This window comes from Mustelus asterias, chromosome 19, assembly GCF_964213995.1.
Source record: "Mustelus asterias chromosome 19, sMusAst1.hap1.1, whole genome shotgun sequence".
Classification (NCBI taxonomy): Eukaryota; Metazoa; Chordata; class Chondrichthyes; order Carcharhiniformes; family Triakidae; genus Mustelus; species Mustelus asterias.
The window spans coordinates 67,718,828-67,743,072 of record NC_135819.1 but is presented as its reverse complement, the minus strand read 5'-3'; the positions used below and the strand labels follow the sequence as shown (position 1 = coordinate 67,743,072).

The 24,245-nt window shown below is 43.2% G+C and overlaps 2 protein-coding genes across 11 annotated transcripts in view; both read left to right on the top strand.

Annotated features, from left to right (window-relative positions):
- The window catches only part of LOC144507585 (carboxypeptidase A1-like), a 44,725-nt gene extending 30,413 nt beyond the window's left edge, over positions 1-14,312 (top strand). Inside the window, exons 10-12 of the mRNA XM_078234739.1 lie at positions 1,162-1,361; positions 8,656-8,740; positions 12,274-14,312. Coding sequence (XP_078090865.1) covers positions 1,162-1,361; positions 8,656-8,740; positions 12,274-12,461 — 473 coding nt within the window. The 3' untranslated portion in view covers positions 12,462-14,312. The remainder of the gene's footprint in view (positions 1-1,161; positions 1,362-8,655; positions 8,741-12,273) is intronic.
- Positions 14,313-19,300: 4,988 nt separating this feature from the next.
- The window catches only part of nrf1 (nuclear respiratory factor 1), a 68,974-nt gene continuing 64,029 nt past the window's right edge, over positions 19,301-24,245 (top strand). For 4 of the 10 annotated variants that reach the window (XM_078235811.1, XM_078235806.1, XM_078235808.1 and 1 more), the window contains exon 1: positions 19,456-19,524. The gene's annotated coding sequence lies outside the window, so the exon portion shown is untranslated. Of the gene's footprint in view, positions 19,327-19,439; positions 19,525-23,058; positions 23,175-24,245 lie in introns of those variants that run through there. The other 6 variants (XM_078235810.1, XM_078235804.1, XM_078235807.1 and 3 more) reach the window with 5 other exon arrangements.

Here is a 24,245-nt window from a genome sequence, read left to right as displayed (position 1 = left end):
GCAGTCCAATGGGTCTCAATGCCCCTGGGATCATGAGGGTAACATAGGGAGTTAGACTGCTGCTCAAATTGGCCTTTGGTGAACCTAGGGAGTGTGTGGCGGCAGAGAATTCACAATGGAAGGCATCACTGCTCGGTGTTACCTGTGACATATTTTACACAAGTGTAAGTTAGCTGACACTCACCCCCTTGCTTACATCTGAACGATGGACACCAAATCAAGGGACAGAAGCTGGGACAGAGACAGAAAAGAGATTGCAACAGGAGACAACTATTTCAGAAGCGTAAAGGAGGGAAAATGGAAGAACAGTGGCTTAGTGTCCGTGTTCATGTTTGGGTTACAGTTTGGCTTAGGAGTTCAGGGTTGGGTTAGGGTTTGAGTTTGGTTGAGGGGGTGTGTACAGGAGAATGGCTTTTCCCTTCTTCTCACATTCTCATTTCTCAAGCTTTTTGTCACTGGTGTCTGCCACTTTTATTTGGCTTCAACTTTCTATAACTTTTTGTCCCATTTTACTTGTCGTTATATTTTTCTTTGTGGCTTTTCCCATCCCTGGCTGGGGTTTTGGGGCAGGGTTTAGGTTAACATCATACCTTTGCTTGGTCCCCTGTAAATCACACAATCACTACAGTACAGAAAGAGGCCATTCAGCCCATCGAGTCTGCACCAAATCTCCAACAGAGCATCCCACCCAGGCCCTATCCCCATAACACCACATATTTGCCCAGCTAATCCCCCTGAGCGGACACTGAGGGGCAATTTAGCCTGGCCAATGCGCCTAACCAGCATGTTTTTTGGACTGTAGGAAGAAACTGGAGCAGCCGGAGGAAACCCACACAGACAAGAGGAGAATGTGCAAATTCCACAGTCACCCAAGGCCAGAATTGAACCCGGGTCCCTGGCACTGTGAGGCAGCAATGGTAACCACTGCGCCACCATGCCATCCTGGACACCTCTAAATATTGGGGAAACCTATGGATCCAACTTTAAATATTGACCTAGTCTCTGAAGCTTATGGGAACAATGGCACTCGCAGTGTCAGAGTTTGCACTGGCCTGGGTATAACCTAATCAGACGTTGCATGGTATCAAAGTTATCGATGTGAGGTGGATGGATTGGTAAATACTTTGTGCGAGGCTGATAAAGGTTGTTTTCAATTCATAGGCAATGGTAGTAGCAAAGTTCCTTGTGCAGAAAACTATTGCGGACCTCATGCTCATTCAGAAGCTGAGGTGGAAGCTATTGTGAATTTCATCAGGAAACATGGCAATTTCAAGGTTTTCATCACACTCCATAACTACAAACAGCTCTTGGTGTATCCTTATGGATATACCCAAGAGCCTCCAGAAAACATTGAAGAATTGGTATGTATTTTTTCATTTAAAGAAAATCCTGTATTTATTTAATTTGTGTTCTCTATAAGCATTAGTTCTTGTGTATGTACAGCAGTGCACAAAGCTGGCTGGACCAAACACTTGGCTCCATATGCATTAGTGTCCATGATTCACCATAGGGTGGGGGGTTTCCAGGTGGGAGTAGGTCAACAAAGTACCAATCGGGATGCATGCACATCACAGACTGCTCTCATATCCTGGGATATGGAGTGGGAATGACAGAGAACCTTAGTGTTGCATGAAGCAACCTACCCAATGCTATTTTTCCCCTCTGATTTGATTTGATTTGATTTATTATTGTCACATGTACTGGTATACAGTGAAAAGTATTGTTTCTTGTGCGTTATACAGACAAAGCATACTGTACATAGAGAAGGAAAGGAGAGTGCACAATGTAGTGTTACAGTCATAGCTAGCTTGTAGAGAAACTTCAACTTAATGCGAGGTAAGTCAATTCAAAAGTCTGATGGCAGCAGAGAAGAAGCTGTTCTTGAGTCAGTTGGCACGAGATCTCAGACTTTTGCACGTTTTTCCCGACGGAGGAAGGTGGAAGAGAGTATGTCCGGGTGAGTGGGGTCCTTGATAATGCTGGCTGCTTTTCCAAGGCAGCGGGAAGTGCAGACAGAGTCAATGGATGGGAGGTTGGATTGAGTGATGGACTGGGCTTCATTCATGACCCTTTGTAGTTTATTGCGGTTTTGGGCAGAGCAGGAGCCATACCAAGTTATGATTCAACCAGAAAGAATGCTTTCTGTGGTGCATTTGCAAAAGTTGGTGAGTGTCATAGCAGACATGCTAAATTTCCTTAGTCTCCTGAGAAAGTAGAAGTGTTGGTGGGCTTTCTTAACTATAGCATCGGCATGCAGGGACCAGGACAGATTGTTGGTGATCTGGACACCTAAAAACATGAGGCTCTTGACCATTTTGTCCCCATTGATGTAGACAGGGGCATGTCCTCCACTAGGTTTCCTGAAGTCAATGACTATCTCCTTTGTTTTGTTGACATTAACATTGACATTGACATGTCGATATTGACTCTGGATACATATTGGGGCAAATTTTGGTCTTTATTGTCTGGTGTTAAGCATCATGTGCGTAAAGCACGGGGAGGGAAGATCTGAAGGGAAATGAACATAAGAACGTTAGAACTAGGAGCAGGAGTCGGCCATCTGGCCCCTTAAGCCTGCTCCACTATTCAATAAGATCACAGCTGATCTTTCCATGGACTCAGCTCCACTTACCCGCCCGCTCACCATAACCCTTAATTCCTTTACTATTCAAAAATCTATCTATCTTTGACTGAAAAATATTCAACAAGGGAGCCTCAACTGCTTCACTGGGCAGGGAATTCCACAGATTCAAAACCCTTTGGGTGAAGAAGTTCCTCCTCAACTCAGTCCTAAATCTACTCCCCTTATTTTGAGGCCATGTACCCTGCTTCTATTTTCACCTGCCAATGGAAACAACCTCCCTGCTTCTATTTATCTATTCTCTTCATAATTTTATATGTTTCTATAAGATCCTCCCTCATTCTTCTGAATTCCAATGGTATAGTTCCAATCTACTCAGTCTCTCCTCATAAGCCAACCCTCTCAACTGCAGAATCAACCTAGTGAATCTCCTCTGCACCCCCTCCAGTGCCAGTATATCCTTTCTCAATTAAGGAGACCCAAACTGTACACAGTACTCCAGGTGTGACCTCACCAGCGTCTTATACAGCTGCAACATAACCTCCTTGTTTTTAAACTCCATCCCTCTAGCAATGAAGGTCGAAATTCCATTTGCCTTCTTAATTACCTGCTGCATCTACAAACCAACTTTCTGCTATTCATGCACAAGGATACCCAGGTCCCTCTGCACATCAGCATGCTGCAATTTTTTACCATTTCAATAATCGTCCATTTTGCTGTTATTCCTGCCAAAATGGATGACCTCACATTTACCGACATTAAGCTCCATCTGCCAGACCCTTGCCCACTCACTTAGACTATCTATATCCCTTTGCAGACGTCCAGTATCCTCTGCACACTTTGTCTACCACTCATCTTAGTGTCATGTGTGAACTTTGACACACTACACTTGGTCCCCAACTCCAAATCATCTATGTAAATTGTAAACAACTGCGGTCCCAACACTGATCCCTGAGGCACACCACTAGTCACTGATCGCCAACCAGAAAAATACTCATTTATCCCCACTCTTTGTTTTCTGTTAGTTAACCAATCCTCTATCCATGCTAATACATTACCCGTAACACTGTGAACCTTTACCTTATGCAGCAGCCTTTGTGCAGCACCTTGTTGAATGTCTTCTGGAAATCCAGATACACCAAATCCATCGGTTCCCAATTATCCACTACGCTCGTAATGTCCTCAAAGAATCCCAGTAAATTAGTTAAACATGACCTGCCTTTCATGAACCCATGCTGCGTCAGCCCAATGGGACAATTTCTATCCAGATATCTCGCTATTTCTTCGTTGATGATAGATTCAAGCATTACAGAAGATAAGCTAACCGGCCTATAGTTATCCGCCTTTTGTCTACCTCCTTTTTTAAACAGTGGTGTCACATTTGCTGTTTTCCAAATCTGCGGGAACCACCCCAGAGTCCAGCGAATTTTGGTAAATTACTACAAGCACATTTGCTATTTCCCCCGCCATCTCTTTCAGAACCCTGGGATGCATTCCATCAGGGCCAGGAGACTTGTCTGCCTTTAGCCCCATTAGCTTGCCCAACACTACCTCTTTAGTGATAATGACCATTTCTAGGTCCTTACCTGCCATAGCCCTCTTGTCATCAATTTTTGGCATATTATTTGTGTCTTCCACTGTGAAGACCAACACAAAAGTGTTGATGAAGGTAGGGCAGTTGATGTCATATACATGGATTTTAGTAAGGCGTTTGATAAGGTCCCCCATGGTCGGCTTATGATGAAAGTGAGGAGGTGTGGGATAGAGGGAAAGTTGGCCGATTGGATAGGTAACTGGCTGTCTGATCGAAGTCATGATGTGGAGATGCCGGCATTGGACTGGGGTAAGCACAGTAAGAAGTCTCACAACACCAGGTTAAAGTACCATAAGCTTTCGGAGCAATGCTCCTTCGTCAGATGGAGTGGTCTCTGTTCTCAAACAGGGCACAGACACAGAAATCAAATTACAGAATACTGATTAGAATGCAAATCTCTACAGCCAGCCAGGTCTTATACCATAAGCTTTCGGAGTATTTGCTACCAAATAAACCTGTTGGACTTTAATCTGGTGTTGTGAGACTTCTTACTGTCTGATCGAAGACAGAGGGTGGTGGTGGATGGAAAATTTTCGGATTGGAGGCAGGTTGCTAGCGGAGTGCCACAGGGATCGGTGCTTGGTCCTCTGCTCTTTGTGGTTTTTATTAATGACTTAGAGGAGGGGGCTGAAGGGTGGATCAGTAAATTTGCTGATGACACCAAGATTGGTGGAGTAGTGGATGAGGTGGAGGGCTGTTGTAGGCTGCAAAGAGACATAGATAGGATGCAAAGCTGGGCTGAAAAATGGCAAATGGAGTTTAACCCTGATAAATGTGAGGTGATTCATTTTGGTCGGACTAATTTAAATGTGGATTACAGGATCAAAGGTAGGGTTCTGAAGACTGTGGAGGAACAGAGAGATCTTGGGGTCCATATCCACAGATCTCTAAAGGTTGCCACTCAAGTGGATAGAGCTGTGAAGAAGGCCTATAGTGTGTTAGCTTTTATTAACAGGGGGTTGGAGTTTAAGAGCCGTGGGGTTATGCTGCAACTGTACAGGACCTTGGTGAGACCACATTTGGAATATTGTGTGCAGTTCTGGTCACCTCACTATAAGAAGGATGTGGAAGCGCTGGAAAGAGTGCAGAGGAGATTTACCAGGATGCTGCCTGGTTTGGAGGGTAGGTCTTATGAGGAAAGGTTGAGGGAGCTAGGGCTGTTCTCTCTGGAGCGGAGGAGGCTGAGGGGAGACTTAATAGAGGTTTATAAAATAATGAAGGGGATAGATAGAGTGAACGTTCAAAGTCTATTTCCTCGGGTGGATGGAGCTATTACAAGGGGGCATAACTATAGGGTTCGTGGTGGGAGATATAGGAAGGATGTCAGAGGTAGGTTCTTTACGCAGAGAGTGGTTGGGGTGTGGAATGGACTGCCTGCAGTGATAGTGGAGTCAGACACTTTAGGAACATTTAAGCGGTTATTGGATAGGCACATGGAGCACACCAGGATGATAGGGAGTGGGATAGCTTGATCTTGGTTTCAGATAAAGCTCGGCACAACATCGTGGGCTGAAGGGCCTGTTCTGTGCTGTACTGTTCTATGTTCTATGTTCTAAAATACCTGTTCAACGCGTCAGCCATTTCCTCATTTCCCATTATTAAATCCCCTTCGCATCCTCTAAAGGGCCAACATTTACCTTAGCCACTCTTTTTCATTTATATATTTATAGGAACTTTTGCTATCTGTTTTTATATTCTGAGCTAGTTTACTCTCATAATCTATCTTACTTTTCTTTATAGCTTTTTCCATGGCTTTCTGTTGAGCTTTAAAGATTTCCCAATCCTCTAGTTTCCCACAAATCTTTGCCACTTTGTATGCATTTTCTTTCAATTTGATACCTTCCTTTATTTCCTTAGATATCCATGGCTGATTATCCCTTTTTCTACAGTCCTTTCTTTTCACTGATATATACTTTTGCTGAGCACTGTGAAAAATTGCTTTGAAAGTCCTCCACTGTTCCTAATTGTCCTACCATAAAGCCTTTGCTCTCAGTCTACTTTAGCCAACGCCTCCCTCATCCCATTATAGTTTCTTTTGTTTAAGCACAAAACACTGGTATTGGATATTACCTTCTCACCCTCCATCTGTATTTTAAATTCAACCATACTATGATCGCTCCTTGCAAGAGGATCCCTAACTGTAAGATCATTAATTATTCCTGTCTCATTGCACAGGACCAGATCTAGGATAGCTTGCTCTCTTGTAGATTCCACTACATACTGTTCGAGGAAACTATCATAGATACATTCTATGAACTCGTCTTCAAGGCTGCCTTGGCCGACCTGGTTTGACCAATCGACATGTAGCTTAAAATCCCCTATGATAATTGCTGTACCATTTTAACATGCGTCAGTTATTTCTTTGCTTATTGTCTGCTCCACTGTGATGTTATTATGTGGTGGCCTAGAGACTTACACCTATCAGTGACTTTTTTCCCTTACTATTTCTGATTTCCACCCAGATAGATTTAACCTTTTTCTCCATAGAACCTATATCATCTCTCAATACTGCCCTGATGTCATCCTTAAATATCAGAGCTATGCCACCTCCCTTATCTTCCTGTCTGTCCTTCTGAATAGTCTGAAACCCCTGGATATTTAACTCCACCCTGCAACCATGTCTCTGTAATGGCCACTAAATCATACTCATTCACGATGATTTGTGCCGTCAACTCTTTGACCTTGTTCTAAATGCTACGAGCATTTAGGTAAAGTGCCCTTATGCTAGTTTTTATTACCTTCTTTTTGAATCCTAACACCTCCATTAATAACATCTCCTGAGTTCTCCTTCCTTTTAATTTTTTTATAACTTTATATGTAGTTGAACCCTCCTCCCCACATACTAACCTGCTGCTTTGCACCCCATTAACCATTATACATCCCTTAGTTTTACCTTTCCTTTCCCCCCCACTTGCTAGTTTAAAGTCCTTGTGACTCTCCTATTTATCCTTTCCACTTGAACACTGGTCCCAGATCGGTTCAGGTGCAGACCGTACTTACGGTGCTGATCCTTCCTGTTCCAATACTGACACCACTCCTTTAGCCACATGTTTACTTCCCTAGTTTTCTCATCGCTATGCCAATTCACATGTGGCTCGTGCAGTAATCCAGAGATTATAACCCTTGAGAACCTGGTCTTTAATTTAATTTCTCTTGCCTGATAATCCACAAACAGAGCCTCTTTCCTAGTCTTGCCTATGTTGTTTGTTCCAATGTGGACCACAACAACTAGATCCTCCCCTTTCCACTCCAATATCCTTTCAAGCCGATCAGAGATGTCTCTCACCCTGGCACCAGGTAGGCAACATATCATGCGGGACTCTCAATTCTGCTTACAAAGGATGCTATCAATCCCCCTAATTATAGAATCCCCTACAACTGATACTTGTCTTTTTGCTCCCCCTTCTTGAATGGCCTCCTGTACCGCAGTGCAGCGGCTAGCTGATCCTCCCTACAACCCTTTTCCTCATCCACACAGGGGGCAAGTATCTCATACCTGTTGGACAAGGTCAAGGGTTGAGGCTCCTCCATTCCTGAATTCAGAATCCCCTTTACCTGCCTCACTTGCAGTCACTCTGCAAACAAATTGAGATTAAACCCAAACTGAGATTAAACACAAACTGAGATTAAACACAAACTGAGATTAAACACAAACTGAGATTAAACACAAACAAACAAATGAAGATTTGGAGGAAAAGGAAAATCCAGGGGAAAGGAAGATCTGTGGGGATGGATTATAGAACAAGCCATGCTTGTGATTGGATGATCCGTTTTAGCGATATTGGTTGGGGTTCACCAAGTCCTCACTTAAAGTTGTGGTTTCATTCCTGAAAATCGTCAATTAAAGTGAAATAACTTTAAGCAAATCACATTTTCCCATTCAGACCAATGTAAAATCTGTAGTTAGATACCGTGGGATGTTACTCATCAGGAAAAAAATAAAAATATTAAACCCTTTAATTTGAAATACTATCTAATAGTATCTTATGTTGATTAAAAAATATATATAATTACTTTGGATTCAGAAAATGTTCACTCAACTCATTCCTGGGGACTCGAAACGTTAAGTCTGTTTCTCTCTCCATAGAAGCTGCCAGACCTGCTGAGTTTTTCCAGCATTTTTCTGTTTTTATTTAAGTGGGGACTTACTGTGTAAATACAAGTTAGGACATTGCTGCTGCTGCAGAAACATTTACTGCTACTTGGGAGAATAGATGGGGTTTTGGTTTAACACCACCCCACAAAGACAGCATCTCTGACATAGAAGCACTTTCTTGGTACTGCACCGGACCATCAGACGAGACTGAAAGTTCAAGTCTCTTGCGTGGGATTTGAACCCACAGCACCCAATGCCAGAGTGCCACCTGTGGGAAGTAGATGACAGTCGGCCAACTTGGGTAGATATTGTCCTGAGTTTGTTCTGAAAACAAATGCCATTTTATGGAGTCCTGATGATTTTTGTGACCTCTTCTTGTTACAGGCTGCTCTCGCCAAAGAGGCCACTGAAGCTCTGGCCTCTCTATATGGCACTCGGTATACATACGGGAGCATCATACAAACTGTCAGTAAGTAACGTGCTGCAAATTGCATTCTAATCAACATCTGGAAGATTCTGCTGCAATTCTGATATGTGCAATTTTGTGTGTGGACAATACAGAGGAAAGGTACAAGACAATGGACAGAATTCTCTGGCCGCGCTGGTCTAAAAGCCGGAAATTCCCACCCGACTGTTAATGGGGTTTAACTTGCCTATATCCCTTTGCAGACTCTCAACACCTCTTGACAACTTACCTTCCTACCTATCTTGGTGTCATCAGCAAACTTAGCTATTCAATCCCCTCATCCAAGCCAGTGATGGCCCCTCTGGAAGGAAATCTGTCGTCCTTACCTGGCCTGGCCTACATAAAACTCCAGACCCACAGTAATGTGGTTGTCTCTTAAATGCCCTCAGGCAGCCATGCCCAGTTCCCATGAATGAATAAAAAAACCCATTTACTTCCATCTTCCCCCCTCCCCCATCCTAAAGAACAATAGGGGTTGCGTTGTGGAGAGGTTTGGAGACGGGCACTGACTATCCAGAGGGGAAAAACCAGTAAAACTGGTCCAAACCATTGGTGTATACCTTAAAATGGAATTCCGGTATTGCTGGTATTAGTGACTTTTACTGGAATTTGAAAATTTTGAACTAGTTGTTTTCTTCTGCAATAATATTACCAAGTTAAAGCAGTGTCAAATGCACTCAGGCACAGTCGTGAAGAGATATGACCACTCCAGGTAATATATTTTTAAAAGTTGACAAGATAATCAGTGATCGACTGTTGCCACTACCCAGGAGATCTGTCAGTGACCAGCTTGTGCCCCCATGCAGTTTGACAGGTTGTAGAGACATAACTTCACCTCTGGCGGCACGGTGGCATAATGGTTAGCACTGCTGCCTCACAGCGCCAGGAATCTGAGTTCAATTCCGGCTTCGGGTGACTGTCTGTGTGGAGTTTGCACATCTCCCCGTGTCTGTGTGGCTTCCTCCAGGTGCTCCGGTTTCCTCCCACACGCCAAAGATGTGTGGGTTAGGAGGATTGGCCATGCTCAATTGACCCTCAGTGTCAGGGGGACTAGCAGGGTAAATACTTGTGGCTTACGGGGATAGGGCCTGGGTGGGATTGTGGTCGGTGCAGGCTCGATGGGCCGAATGGCCTCTTTCTGCACTGTAGGGATTCTATGATTTAATGACGACTGCCATAAATACTGATTAGGTCAGGGCCAAAAGCGTCCTTGTGCATGCGTGCCCTCTGCTGGTGAGATACTGCATCAACCTACATCACAATTTTCTGCACTGTATACAGATAAACAAAATCCTCTCCTTCCCAGTCTCCAAGAGCTCTCTCTACCCATTTTCCCACACCAAATACATTTAATTTAGAGAGTTAACCCCTCACCTCACCGCTTCATTGATTCATTAAAGCTTCCTCTTTAAGCTCACTCCACAGATCAGATCCCAAGTAATATACTCTCTTTTTGAGTTCTTCCTTTGCCATTAACTCTTCATGAGCTGTTCCAGGCCTTCACTTTGAAAAAAAAAAGTTGAATTTTTGGTGAATTGTTTTGAATCCACTTGCAGAGAGGACCAATCTCAAAACAGCACCAAAAAGGGATAAATAGTCCGTACAATATTGTGTCCGTCATTATGTCTAGTTCTTCACTAAAATATTGGAAATACAGGCCTGTTCGGGCCACTGTGTTCCATCCAGAGACAGGGTCACATGATTGAAACATGTTCCCCACTTTTGAGAGCTTCTTCCCCTATGAAACATAAATTAAGGAACAAAAGGAATTCATTTCAAGAGCGTGTTTGCTTTTTCTCTAGAAGAACATTTACAGACATCTTTCAATTTGTAAGCTTTCCAAACAACAATTAGCCTCTGAATGACCTCAGGCCATGCTTACATACAGCAATCTAGCTGAGAGGATTTGGGTGGCCATCTTGAATGCCACTCTGATCTGTCAACATTACATTATTGTAGAGTGCTGCTCACCTTCCAGCATCGCCATCTAGTGCTTATTACACTGAGCAGTGATAGAGCTGACTATTGCGCATGAATCAGAGCAGGTGTGATCACTGTTGAGTCAGTGGACAATATTCATATGTTGTTTCAACACATGTCCAGCTCCATGTGTGTACCTGTGTACAACATACAACATCCCTCTATTCCCTGGATTATCCGATGGGTAAAGACACTGGCCAGAGTAAGACTGATCCAGAGAGATCAGGGTCAATTCCTAATTGGGTTAAATCAGCTGATTTTTGCAACCGCAGCATGTTGTTACTGCAATTGACCTTAGGCGACCTGAATCATGAAGGTCAGACTTCAGCCAGGATACTGCTCCTGATCCAGTGATAATTCCTCCGAGTCCTAGTAATGACTGACGCTGGCTCATTAAAAATCAACATCATCTTGGAATATTCCCAACCCAACTGACTGAGGTATCAGCTAATTGAGAATTGTCAGAGAGATCCAGCTTGATTCCAAACTCCCATCGCAGACGTGTCACCTTAATGTTAACCCAAAGGAAATCCCACTGACCTCTCCCTTAATGAGTATAAGTTCAAGTCAGAGAGACTAGAGGAACTGGGGCTGTTTGCCTTAAACCAGAGATGGTTAAGTGGACACTTGATAGAGATGTTCAAAATCATGAAGCTTTTTGATAAGAGTAAGTAAGCGGAAATGGTTCCAGTGGCAGAAGCATCAGTAACCAAAGGAGACAGATATGCAAACATGTAAAAAAAGGGGAGAAATCTGAGAAAAGAACATTCACGAAGCCCGTTGTTTTGATCTGGAGTACTCTGCTTAAAACCATGGCGGAAGCAGATTCAACAGTAACTTCCAAAAGAGAAGTGGGTAAATAGTTAAAGTGGAAAGTTCTGCAGGGCTTTGGGGAAAGAACAGGGATGTGGGACTCATGATTTAGCTCTTTCAAAGATTTGGCTGTTATTTGACCTCCTACATGCTGTCATTTTCCCATGATTCTATGATTATGAAATAACATATGATCCATGCATGCAATGCTATAGGCTACCTATAGGGTGGTGGTGCTGTAGTAGTATTGTCGCTGGACTCATAATCCAGACACCCAATATACAGAAACACCGAAACATATCCTGGGGAGTGCAAGTCCTAAAGAAGAAGATAAAGTTAACACAGGAGAACATTGGGTTTAAAATCCCACCACAACCGATGGTGACATCTGAATTCAATTAAAAATCTGGAATTAAAAGTCTAATGATGACCATGAAACCATTGTCAACTTTTGTAAAAACCCATCTGGTTCACAGGGAAGGAAACCTGCCAACCTCACCTGGTCTGGCCTACGTTTGACTCCAGAACCACAGCATTGTGGTTGACTCTTAAATGCCCTCTGAAGTGTCCACTCAGTTGAAAGGCAATTAGCCCAGTCAGTGACGCCCGCATCCCATGAACAAACAAAACCTGCCAACATCCCACAAAAATACACAGATTTTAATGGTTCATTTGTTTGTTACCATTAACTGAATGTTTATACTTTGTTTGGGCACATGTGCAACTTTTCTTCATATCCGTAGGTGAGAGCAGTGGGAACAGCATCGATTGGAGCTATAACCAAGGTATCAAATACGCGTTTGCCTTTGAGATGCGTGATGAAGGTCAATATGGCTTCATGCTTCCGCCAAGTCAGATCATTCCCACGGCTGAAGAAACCTGGTTGGCCATAAAGAAAATAATGGAGCACGTTTCCAATCGCTTACCTTGATATGGTAGCTGCTATATTGCTGATTTACAAGGAGGGTACTCAGTGCTGGGGGTATACCAGCACTGGAGGGTACCCAGTGGCTGTGTAACTACATTGGTATTACACACGGTTTCTTTATACTGCTATAATGCTTAACACAACATGTCGTAAAAATGCAACTTAATGCTAATTACTTGCACTTCTGTCTCTGAGGATTTACTTTAATAACTTTAATTTAGGGAGGCGATGGCCTCATGGTATTATTGCTAGACTAATAATCCAGAAACTCAGCTAATGTTCTGGGACCCAGATTTGAATCCCGCCACAGCAGATGGTGGAATTTGAATTCAATAAAAAATATTTGGAATTAAGTATCTACTGATAACCATGAAACCATTGTCAATTGTCAGAAGAACCCATCTGGTTTACTAATGTTCTTTAGGGAAGTAAATCTGCCATCCTTACCTGGTCTGGCCTACATGCGACTCCAGGGCCACAGCAATGTGGTTGACTCTCAACTGTCCTCGGGCAACTAGGGATGGGCAATAAATGCTGACCAGCCAGCAACGTCCATGCTCCATGAATGAATTAAAACTATAACAGGTTTTAAGGAGTAAGAATTTAGGATTCGTCCGAGTAAGGGTAAATGGTTTAATGGGATGTCTGTGACACAGGGTTGACCTTAGTCTCATTGTATAATAGTTTGCTCAGTGCTCTGAGTGACTCTCCAATTCCAAGCTGTGGGATCGCTTCAATCTCAGAGTGTGGGTATAGTGTTCAGTTTTTCATTATTCGATTATGTTTGTCTGATGTCTGTTCTCCATATGTGATTAGTTAAGCCTGGGTAAGGGAAACTAAAGGCAAGCAGCTGGAGTTTTGACAGCAGACATTTTAAAGCACTGAATCAACAATCATTCGGACATATAACCTGGAGTGTATCATCTCTCCATATCTCCAAGGCATCGAACACAACAATAGGGCTACTCTAATCTTCAAGTACATGGCTCATCCATACCTCACTTTGAAATTTCAACATCACAACCTAAATTGGTAACAATATCAGTTTAAAGGTGTACCTTCTATGCAAGATGAAAAGATTTAATTCAATCACAAGTTCTAAGAGTTTACAGTAGCATAGAAAATACATGGGCTCGTCCCAAAACTGTAAAATCCTGCCTGAGGTCAACGGACCTTCACATTGTCCGCCCCTCGCCCGCTCTGATTACTGTGACGGGCACGGCGGTAAAATTCCAGCCATGATCTCAGATCTCTTTTGCATCTGCATAAGTCCATTTGAAGACTTTATTCCAAACTCAAGACATAAGGAACTACCTCCATCTCAATTAATTATTTTGCCCTCCAAAGGTGTTGTTTACGAGTTTACTTCTGGGAATTTATTTAAGGGGTTATCCAAATGTTATGTTAACAATTTAAGTTGAAGAAATAGACGCAGTCTCTAATCTCATGCAATTTAGTCTATATTAGTTTGAAGTTTTATCACAAACTTGGCATTTAACTGTTTGCCCCAATTTTTACACAGTTTCATTCTTTAATTCTTGACCCCAGACGGAATTCTCTCATCACGCCTGCCACTGGAATTTTAGTGGGCGGGTTGAGGACAATGTGAAACTTGAACAGTCAGGCAGGAATTTCCGGCTTTTAGACCAGCGTGGCCGGAGAATTTCACCCATCATTTTCTAAATTATCCCATCTCAATTTAAAGATTTAATTCCAATCTCATAGATTCAAGGGTTCACCTCAGATTCAATTTAGGAATGTGCTACAATCTGATTTACTGTGCTTAATATTTAATATACTATGCTTGTCAAATATGTATTCATAATGTGTTTATTAAAAACTATTGTTACTTGCACATGAATATCTGTCTCATTTATTATTGGACAGTGCATCTTTTTGGCAGGCTATTGTGAGCTTTGCCAGTTTATAGAAATAGAAAATGGCTATTTGGCCCATTGTAACTATACCAATTCTTTGAAAGAGTGGTTATGCTTAGTTCTACATAAGACCGTAAGACATAGCACCAGAAGTAGGCCATTCAGCCCATCGGGTCTGCTCTGCCACTCAATGAGATCATGACTGGTCTGAGATGATATTCCTCAACTCCATTTTCCCGCCTTATCCCTATAACCCTTGATTCCTTTACTGATTAAAATTCTGTCTTATCTCAATCTTGAACATACTCAAAGACCCAACATCTACAGCCCTCTGTGGTTAAGAATTCTACAGGTTCACTACCCTCCGAGAGAAGAAATTCCTCCTCATCTCTGTCCTACATGGGTGACCCCCTTACTCTGAGATTATGCCCTCTGGTCCTAGACACTCCCACAAGGGGAAACAACTTCTCAGCATCTACCCTGTGAAGCCCCCCGAGAATCCTATGTCTCAATAAGGTTGTTTCTCATTCTTCTAAACTCCAATGAGTACAGGCCCAACCTAGGCAACCTCTACTCATAAAAAAATCCCTCCATACCTAGGATCAATCTCGTGAACCTTCTCTAGACTGCCTCCAATGCCAGTATATCTTTCCGTTGAGAAGGGGACCAAAATTATTCACAGTATTTCAGGTGTGGTCTAACTACCGCCTTTCTTTATACCCATAAAGCTTTAAGTTCCTGCCTGCTCATGAAAATCTGAGTAATACTTGTTCAACTCTCTTTTAAAATTGTGAGGATATCAGTTTCCAGCACATTTCCAGGCAACAGGAAAGGCTGAGAACACTCAGAAGGGCAGCAAGCATCTGTGAAGGAAGAAACAAGAATTCAAGTTTCAGGTCTGTGACCTTTCAGTAGAATCGGAAGGTGGTGGCGATGGGCGGCTTTTTAAGTGCAGAAACAGTGAAAATGGAGCAGGAAAAGAACAAAAGAGAGAGATTAAAGTTTATTTATTAGTGTCACAAGTAGGCTTATATTAACACTGCAGTGAAGTTACTGTGAAAATCCTCTCGTCGCCACACTCTGGTTCCTGTTCAGGTACACAGAGGGAGAATTTAGCATGGCCAATGCACCTAACCAGTACGTCATTCGGACTGTGGGAGGAAACTGGAGCACCTGGAGGAAACCCACACAGACATGGGGAGAACATGCAGACTCTGCACAGACAGTGACCATTGCCGGGAATCAAACCTGGGCCCCTGGCGCTGTGAGGCAGCAGTGCAAACCGCTGTGCCACCGTGCCGCCTGATAGAGTGGAGGGAGGGCGGGACTGGGTGAATGAGAAAAGTTTAAGCCAAGAGGAGGTGATACCAAGGAAAGTATAGAAAAAAATGATAGGTCCAGAGGGACACAGAGTAGAATAGCAGAGTGTGAGAGAAAAGTGTAAGAGATCTGGTAAGATCAATGTGAGAGTTTTCTGATCTCCAAATCAGCTTAACATTCACCTAAAGAAAATGACAATTAATGCTGTTGAAGGCCGTTGGTTTAGTATTCCACTTAAGCTTGGAATGTGGCCTGTAAGTCTACAGCCTCCTAACGTATGCAATATACGAATTCTTTTGCAGTTTTCTGATATAGACTTTCTATAATTCTATGACCTCCATTATTCCTCTGCAAGCTCTAAAGAACTTAATTGTCACAAAGAATATTCAATTTGTCTAATTTAGCTGCCATTTCACAACTTCCCAGATATGACAATGCCACTTGAGAAGCAGAGTAGCAAGGGGCAAATCTTTGTATGTGCTGTCCCTGTGTGCTTACATCTCAGAACAGGGAGTTTAAATGTAATTAGCACAGGCAACATAGGAGCTAAGCATTATGCCTTTAAAGCAGACATGTTCCTTTGTAGTGACTAAACTACAGTGACTATGAAACAAAAATATTTACATGAATTGAAACTATAATAAAATACAATAATAATGAGAAAAATGTCATTAGTAAAATTGAAGAATGGGTGTGTAATTGGCAAACGAGTTTCAATAGAGATGTGTAAGGTGATGCATTTTGATGGAAGAATAAGGAGACCACTTACTCCCTGGAAAATAAATATCTAAATAGGATGGGTGAGCAGAGGGAACTGGGCATAGAAATAAACTATTCACTAAAAGTAGTGATGCAGGTTAATAAGGCCAGAAAAATAACAAAGCACTGGGGTTCATTTCCACTGGGATTGATTTTGATTTGATTTGATTTATTATTGTCACATGTATTAGTATACAGTGAAAAGTATTGTTTCTTGCACGTGATACAAAGCATACTGTGCATAGGGAAGGGAAGGAGAGAGTGCAGAATCTAGTGTTATAGTCATAGCTAGGCTGTAGAGAAAGATCAACTTAATGACAAGTAGGTCTATTTAAAAGTCTGATGGTAGCAGGGAAGAAGCTGTTTTTGATTTGGTTGGTACTTGATCTCAGACTTCTATATCTTTTCCTGACGGAAGAAGGTGGAAGAGAGTATGTACAGGGTGCGTGGGGTCCTTGATTAGGCTGGCTGCTTTTCTGAGGCAGCAGGAAGTATAGACAGCGTCAATAGATGGGAGGCTGGTTTGAGTGATGGACTGGGTTTCACTCATGACCCTTTGTAGTTTCTTGCAGCCTTATACAGAGCAGGAGCCATACCAAGCTGTGATACAACCAGAAAGAATGCTTTTTATGGTGTATCTGTGGATGTTGGTGAGAGTTGTAGCGGACATGCCAAATTTTCTCAGTCTCTTGAGAAAGTAGAAGCATTGGCGGGCTTTCTTAACTATAGTGTCGGCATGGAGGGACCAGGACAGGTTGTTGGTGATCTGGACACCTAAAAACATGAAGCTCTCGACCATTTCTATTCCGTCCCCATTGACGTAGACAGGGGCATGCCCTCCGCTATGCTTCCTGAAGTCGATGACTATCTCCTTCATTTTGTTGACATTGAGGGAGATTATTGTTGTCGCACCAGTTCACCAGATTCTCTATCTCTTTCCTGTACACCATCTCGTCATTGCTTGAATTTGATTGAATTGCAATACAAAATTATTAAACTTATATAGGGATGGCATGGTGGCAAAGTGGCTAGCACTGCTGCCTCATAGCACCAGGGACCAGGGTTTAATTTTGGCCTTGCATAACTGTCTCTGTGGGTTTGCACGTTCTCCCTGTGTCTGTGTCAGCACTCCTCTGGGTGCTGCGGTTTCCTCCCACACACCAAAGATGTGCAGGTTAGGTTGATTGGCCAAGTTAAATTGCCCCTTAGTGTCCCAGGATGTGTAGGTTAGGGGGATTATTGGGTTGCAGGGAATGGGTGGGATGGTCTGTCAGAGAGTTGGTGCAGACTTGATGGGCCATATGCCTCTTTCTGCACTGTAGGGATTCCATGATTCTATGAACCCTGGTAAGATCACTCATAGAGAATACTATGAATAGTTCTGGTCTCCATATTATGGAGGAACTAGACAAGCATCAAAGAAGAAATACTAGAATGATGCCAAAACTGAGAGTTACCAGCAAAGAGTGGGAGCTTGTTTCTAGAAAAAAATGATTGGGGGGGTGGGGAGGTCTCCTGATGGAGATCTTTAAGATTATGAAACGGTTTCATAGAGTAGACAGAGAAGATGTTGCCAATTGTGGAAGAAACTAAAACTAGGGGCCATAAATATCAAAGTAACATGTTGTGGATAATAGAAATCTGAAATAAGAACAGAAAGTACTGGGAATACACAGCAGGTCTGGCTGCAGCTTTGGACATGGTTAGGGACAAGAGGGTGTGACTGCAAGTGAGGAGGAATGGGGACCCAGAAGGTAGCAATGAAGAGGCAGCCCCATTGTCCAACGGGTTTGAGGGTTTGCAACTTGTCTGGACGAGAGCAGGGACTGCAGGATGAACAAATGGACCACAGCACTCCAGTGGAGGGAGCCATTCAGATGGGGAGGATTGTAGTTGCAGTAGGGGACAATATAGTATGGGGCAACCCAGGGTGTGAGTCCCAAAGGCTGTGCTGCCTGCCGAAGGAGCAGCAAGCGCTCCGAAAGCTAGTGGCTTTTGCTACCAAATAAACCTGTTGGACTTTAACCTGGTGTTGTGAGACTTCTTACTGCATTTACCCCAGTCCAACGCCGGCACCTCCACATCTTGCCTGCCTGGTGCCAGAGTTAAAGAAACCTCCACTGGGCTGAAGAGGAACTTTGAGTGGGAGGTGAAATATCAGACTGCTGTGTTGCATGTGGGTTTTAAAGTTTATTTATTCATGTCACAAGTAGGCATACATCAACACTGCAGTTAAGTTACTGTGAAAATCCCCTAGTCACCTCAGTCTGGTGTCTGTTCGGGTTCACTGAGGGAGAATTTAGCATGGCTAATGCACCTAACCAGCACATCTTTTGGACTGTGGAAGAATTGAATCTGGGTCCCTGGCGCTGTGAGGCAGCAGCGTTAACCACTGGGCCACCATGCTGGGTACCGACAAGACCAGATTGAGGCTAAGACTAAGAAGTTCTGCTGTGAGAGTATGAGCAGCTGAGGGCTAAATGTGTTGCCTGTCCCTAATTGCCCTTGAACTGAGAGGCTTTGCTAGGCCATTTCAGAGGGCATTCGAGAGTCAACCACATTGCTGTGGCTCTGCACCCACACGTAGGCCAGGCTGGGTAAAGAGGGCAGATTTCCTTCGCTGAAGGACATTCGTGAACCGCATTAGGTTTTTGTAACAATTACCATTCCCGAAACTAATTTTAAATTCCAGATTTATCGATTTGAATTCCCGCTAGGATTTCAAACCCACAGCCCCCGAGGGACAACCTTGAACCTCTGGGTGAGGAGTCCGGTTCCAAACGCACTGAGCATGCGCGGTACGTGGACAAGGTGGGGGAGGGGCAGGGTGTCCACACTCTGCGTCGTCACGCCGGGGCGTGCATGCGTGCGTGGTGCGGAGAGGGGGGTTACGTCAGCGGGTGCGCGCGCAGGCGGGTTGGGGGAGGGGCAGGATGTCCACGCACCCTGTGCGTCGTCACGCCGGGGCGTGCGTGCGTGGTGCTGAGAGAGAGGAGGGGGGTTACGTCAGCGGGTGCGCGCGCAGGTGGGGTGGGGGAGGGGCAGGGCTGGAGCTGGCAGCGCAGGCACACACACACCGAGTTCCAGGCCATCGGCGCAGCCGCTCTGAGGTTAGTGCTCACCGCGCATTCTCCAAATTTCAGCCCTGGCGCAGTCGCAAATCGGACCCCAAACGCCGCCCGGTCGCCGAAACGGGTGTTTTTACTTCATAAAAGAGCGAGGAAGAGTCCCAGGAGTGGCTTCTGCGTGGCGGGGGGAAGAGCTGAGTTGCGGGGCTCAGAGGGCCTAGGCCGCACTAGGCCTGCCCCGTTAACAGGGCTGGATTTTGGCGGGACTAAGAGGGGAAGGAAGAAAAGGAGTTGTGTGGGACGGAGGGAGGGCATAAAAGTGGCGAGGCTGCAGAGCCAGGAGCAGATCCTCAATCCTGCGGCCTGGGCCTTTGCACTCGCGCGCGGGGGGGGGGGCTGTTGCGAATTATTTATTTAAGGCAGAATAGGAATGAGTGCCTCAGGGTTTATTCCTGTAACTCTTTTTAAATATTTCCACTCAAAATGGGTCCCAGGGTCAAGTTTTTAAAACGGCCTGCTGCAATTCAGAGAGTTCCTAGTAATCACTGGGCTTTTATGTATAAATAATCAATAATACATCCCATAGATTGTGTGTAATTCTACAGAATCGAGGGATTATCCGGCTAAACATGTTGCATTTTATAACTTAAAAATTGAGCCCTGGCTCTGCAAGCATTATAGATTGATGCCTTTTTTTGTTTATTTTTTGAGGGTTAAATTGGAAAATTTATCTGCATTTTTTAAACAATATTTTTTTCTGTAAACATTAATTTTTATATAAACTGCTTGAAGTGTGTTTTAATCTACATTATTCAGTGATTGTGTTAACTTCTGTAGCTCTCAAACACTGGTTATCTTGAGAATACTTCAAACAATATATATATTTTTTAAGAAAATGCTTTTGAATCAGTTTGTGTACAATAATATTTTTAAATGGTGGGTGAAAGTCTTAAAAATATTTTTGATCCTGTTTATAGCATCCTTGCTATCCTTCCCCTTTGGAGATCCTTGACTGCTTTTTCTTGGAGTGCACACATTTAGACGTATGGGAGAAAACTGAAGGGTAACTGGAAAGTTTTTAAATATCTAAAGCGAGAGGGTAGTTTAAAATAAGGGGTGAGACCATTTAAAGATGAAGGATATCTACAAGTAAAATGATTGTCGAGAAGTTTAACCAGTATTTGAAGGAAGATGTAGGATCAGAGTGCCACATGAAAGTGTGGAGGAACATCTAATATCTATACCATATTCAAAAGATTCATGGGACATGGTTGATATGTCTTCAGGCTCAGAAATAGCAAAAGTGTTGGGAAGTGGGTATTGTGAATTGTACCAAAGTTCTGGAATTATGAGCCAGTTAACCTCTGATCAATAGAAGGAAACTGCTGGCCATAAAAAGGGATGTGAATATTTATAAAGGTACATACTAATCTGGGACAGTAAGTTCAAATTTTTAATTAACTGAATGGAATTCTTTCAAGAAATTTCCATGGAAGAATTTAAGATGCATAGTATTGAAGGTAGCATATGGGCACAGAGAGGGATGGCTAAAAGAGTAAATAAAGGGATGTTTCTTGGTTTGGCATGATGTGCTTAAGGGATCTGTATAGAACCTCTTGGCTCTGGCCTCACATGCTTCTGAAAGGTTGTAGCTTTCTCCATTGAAGAAGGATATAATCTAGGTTAACAGTACAATACTGAGAGAATGTAAATTGCTATATTTTAAACCAAATTCCTGCATGTTCAGATGGGTTTATAAAATCCTGTGACGCTATTGGAAAAAAATGAAGATCCCCTGGTATATCATCAAATATCTCCACTGCTGATCTTCCCTCCATGAGATCAGAAGTGAGATGCTCACTGACGGTTACACAATGTTCAATTCTTTTAGTAACTCATAATAAAACAGTCTGTGCATGTGGCAAAATCTGGACAGCATCAGGCTTGGACTGGTAAGTGGCAAGTAACATTTGTGTCACAGTGACCATCTGCAACAAGAAAGAGTCAAACCACTTCCCATTATATTCAGTGGCATTACCAGCATTAATACTGTGGCCAGTAAAGTGGGTCAAAAGCTGAGTATTCTGATTTATCAAAGTCCCTACCTGTCCATGGGGCATAAGTCATGGGTGTGATGGAATATTCTCTACTTAACTGGGTGAGTGCAGCTCCGATCCATCCAAGAGATTCAGCACTATCGAGGACCAAACAGCCTGTACGATATCCCATCCATTACCTTAAATATTTGCTCCTGCCACTAAAACCAGCAGAAAGTGGCAACAATGTGTACCATCCACAAGATGCACTGTAGCAATTCACCAAGACTTCTTTGGCAGCACCTTCCAAACCGTGATGCCTACCACATGGCAAAACAAGTTTTAAAGTTTGTTTATTAGTGTCACAAGTTGGCTTACATTAGCAGTGCAATGAAGTTACTGTGAAATTCCCCTGGTTGCCACACTCCAGCGCCTGTCCGGGTACACCGAGGGAGAATTTAGCATAGCCAATGCACCTAACCTGCATGTCTTTCGGACTGTGGGAGGAAGCAGGAGCATCCGGGGGAGCCCACGCAGACACGGGGAGAACGTGCAGACTCCACACAGATAGTGACCCAAGCTGGGAATTGAACCAGGGTCCCTGGTGCTGTGAGGGAGCAGTGCTAACCACTGTGCTGCCCAAAGGCTGCAGGCACGTAGGAGCACAACCATTTTCAAGTTCCCACCAAGTCACACATCTCTGCTGACTTGAAACTATATCATTATTCCTTTATCAAAACTGGGTTAAAATCCTTGAACTCCCTCTGTAATAGCACTATGAAGGTACCTTCACCACTGACTGTAGTGGTTTTGAGAAGATGGCTCACCACCATCTTCTCAGGAGCAGTTATGGGTTGGCAGTAAATACTAGCCATGTCAGCAATCTCCACCTCCCCTGAATGAAGAAGAAACAAAATACAAATGTCAGCAACTACACCTTATTTATCTCGCTTGCAGTTTTTGGAACCTTGCTGTGTGTAAATTGGCTGCTGTGTTTGACCTGACATTAAAGTAATTTATTAACAGCATGAAAGCCAGTACCAGTACATGAAGACGAGTCTGTTCTTTTTCCCCCTCCTTGTACAAATTATTTGAATATAATGGGTGTTTGGTAAGTGAGGGTGGAGTGAAACTGATTCCACCGGCAGGAGGGTCAGTATTGTTTTAAAATAATTTTTAAAAATCCAGGGGAGAATGTTTTTTAAATCATAGAAATTAGAAGAAATTTTTTTACTCCGTGAGTAATGATTTGAAATGCACTGCCTGAAGGATTTTGGTAGATTCAGTAGTAACTTTCAAAAGGAATTGGATATGTAGTTGAAAAGTGAAAATTTGGGGGTTTGAGGAGGAACAGTAAGGGGAATCCATTCAGAGCTTTTGAGGTTGTAACTAGCAGGGTGGATAAGGGTAAACCAGTGGCTGTAGTACAGGTGGATTTTAAGAAGGCATTAATTAAGATAGTGCACAAGCATTTGGCATAAGATGAGGCTCATGGGGTTTGAGGCGAATAGCATGGATTGAGGATTGCTTCACAAACAGAAATAAATGGGTCATTTTCAGAGTGTAACAATTGGAGCATCACAACGACTAGTGCTTGGGACTCAACTATTTACAACCTACAACGATGACTGAGATCTGCTAACAGTACAAAGCTAGGTAGGAGATTAAACTGTGAGGAAGGTGCAAGGGATTGCAAAGAATGACACTGTTTAAGTGATTGTACATGAAGAAGACGGGGTATAATGTGGGGAAGACTGAAATTATTCACTTTTTAAGAAAGAATGGAAAAGCAGAATATTTTTAAATAGTGGAAGACTGGTAAATGTTGGTTTTTGGAGGGATTTGTACAGGAATAGACTATAATAACACCACAAGAAATAGAAGCAGGTGTGTACCACATGGCCCTTTGAGTGTTCTCCGCCATACAGTATAATCATGGCCAAACTTGGGCTTCAGTTCCCATTTTCCTGCCCATTTCTCATATCCCTTAATCCTTCAGAGACCAAAAAACTGTCCCAACCTTGAAGTCTTGGCTTTGTTGCTGAGTTTAAATTGAGTTACTCACATCTAAGAAAAATTGTTCCCTGGCAACTTTGGGGAAACACCTTATGAGTGATTGTAGTATCAATACAGTTGGTAGCTCTTGCTTAAAACACTTCAAAGAGAAGCCGCATCTTTACAACACTGGGCCACCTTACATTGCAGTTAAAACTGTTACAGGGTTTACTGCACCCACCTTCCTCCAATTGTATTGGTTCTGATTCTCACATACAGAGGATACTTTAATAATGCTCCCTGAAATGTTTAAAAGAGGTTCACTCCTTTAGAGGGTATTTTTCTAAGGTTGAGAGGAATCAACAGAGCAATATCTTGCACTTGCTCAAGTTTTTCCACATACATCACCATCAAAGGGATTTGCACCTCATGCGTAACCTCAATTTTTTCTCATGCTTGTATACTTGGTGAGCAAATAACCAAAGCAGATGAATTCACAGCTGAACAGTTTTGGTGGAGTTTCACATCTATGGCTGCAGTGTGTACTATCAACAAGCTGCACTGTCGCAACTTTCCCATGCTTCCTCAACAACCTATCCCAAAGCCATGATCTTCAGATTATATCAGGGGTTTGCTTGGTGACATCAATTCTACGGTCCACTTTAAGTCGCAGGCCGTCTTGACTTGAACATTTGTCAGTTGTTCCTTCATCGACACTGGGTTAAAGTGCTG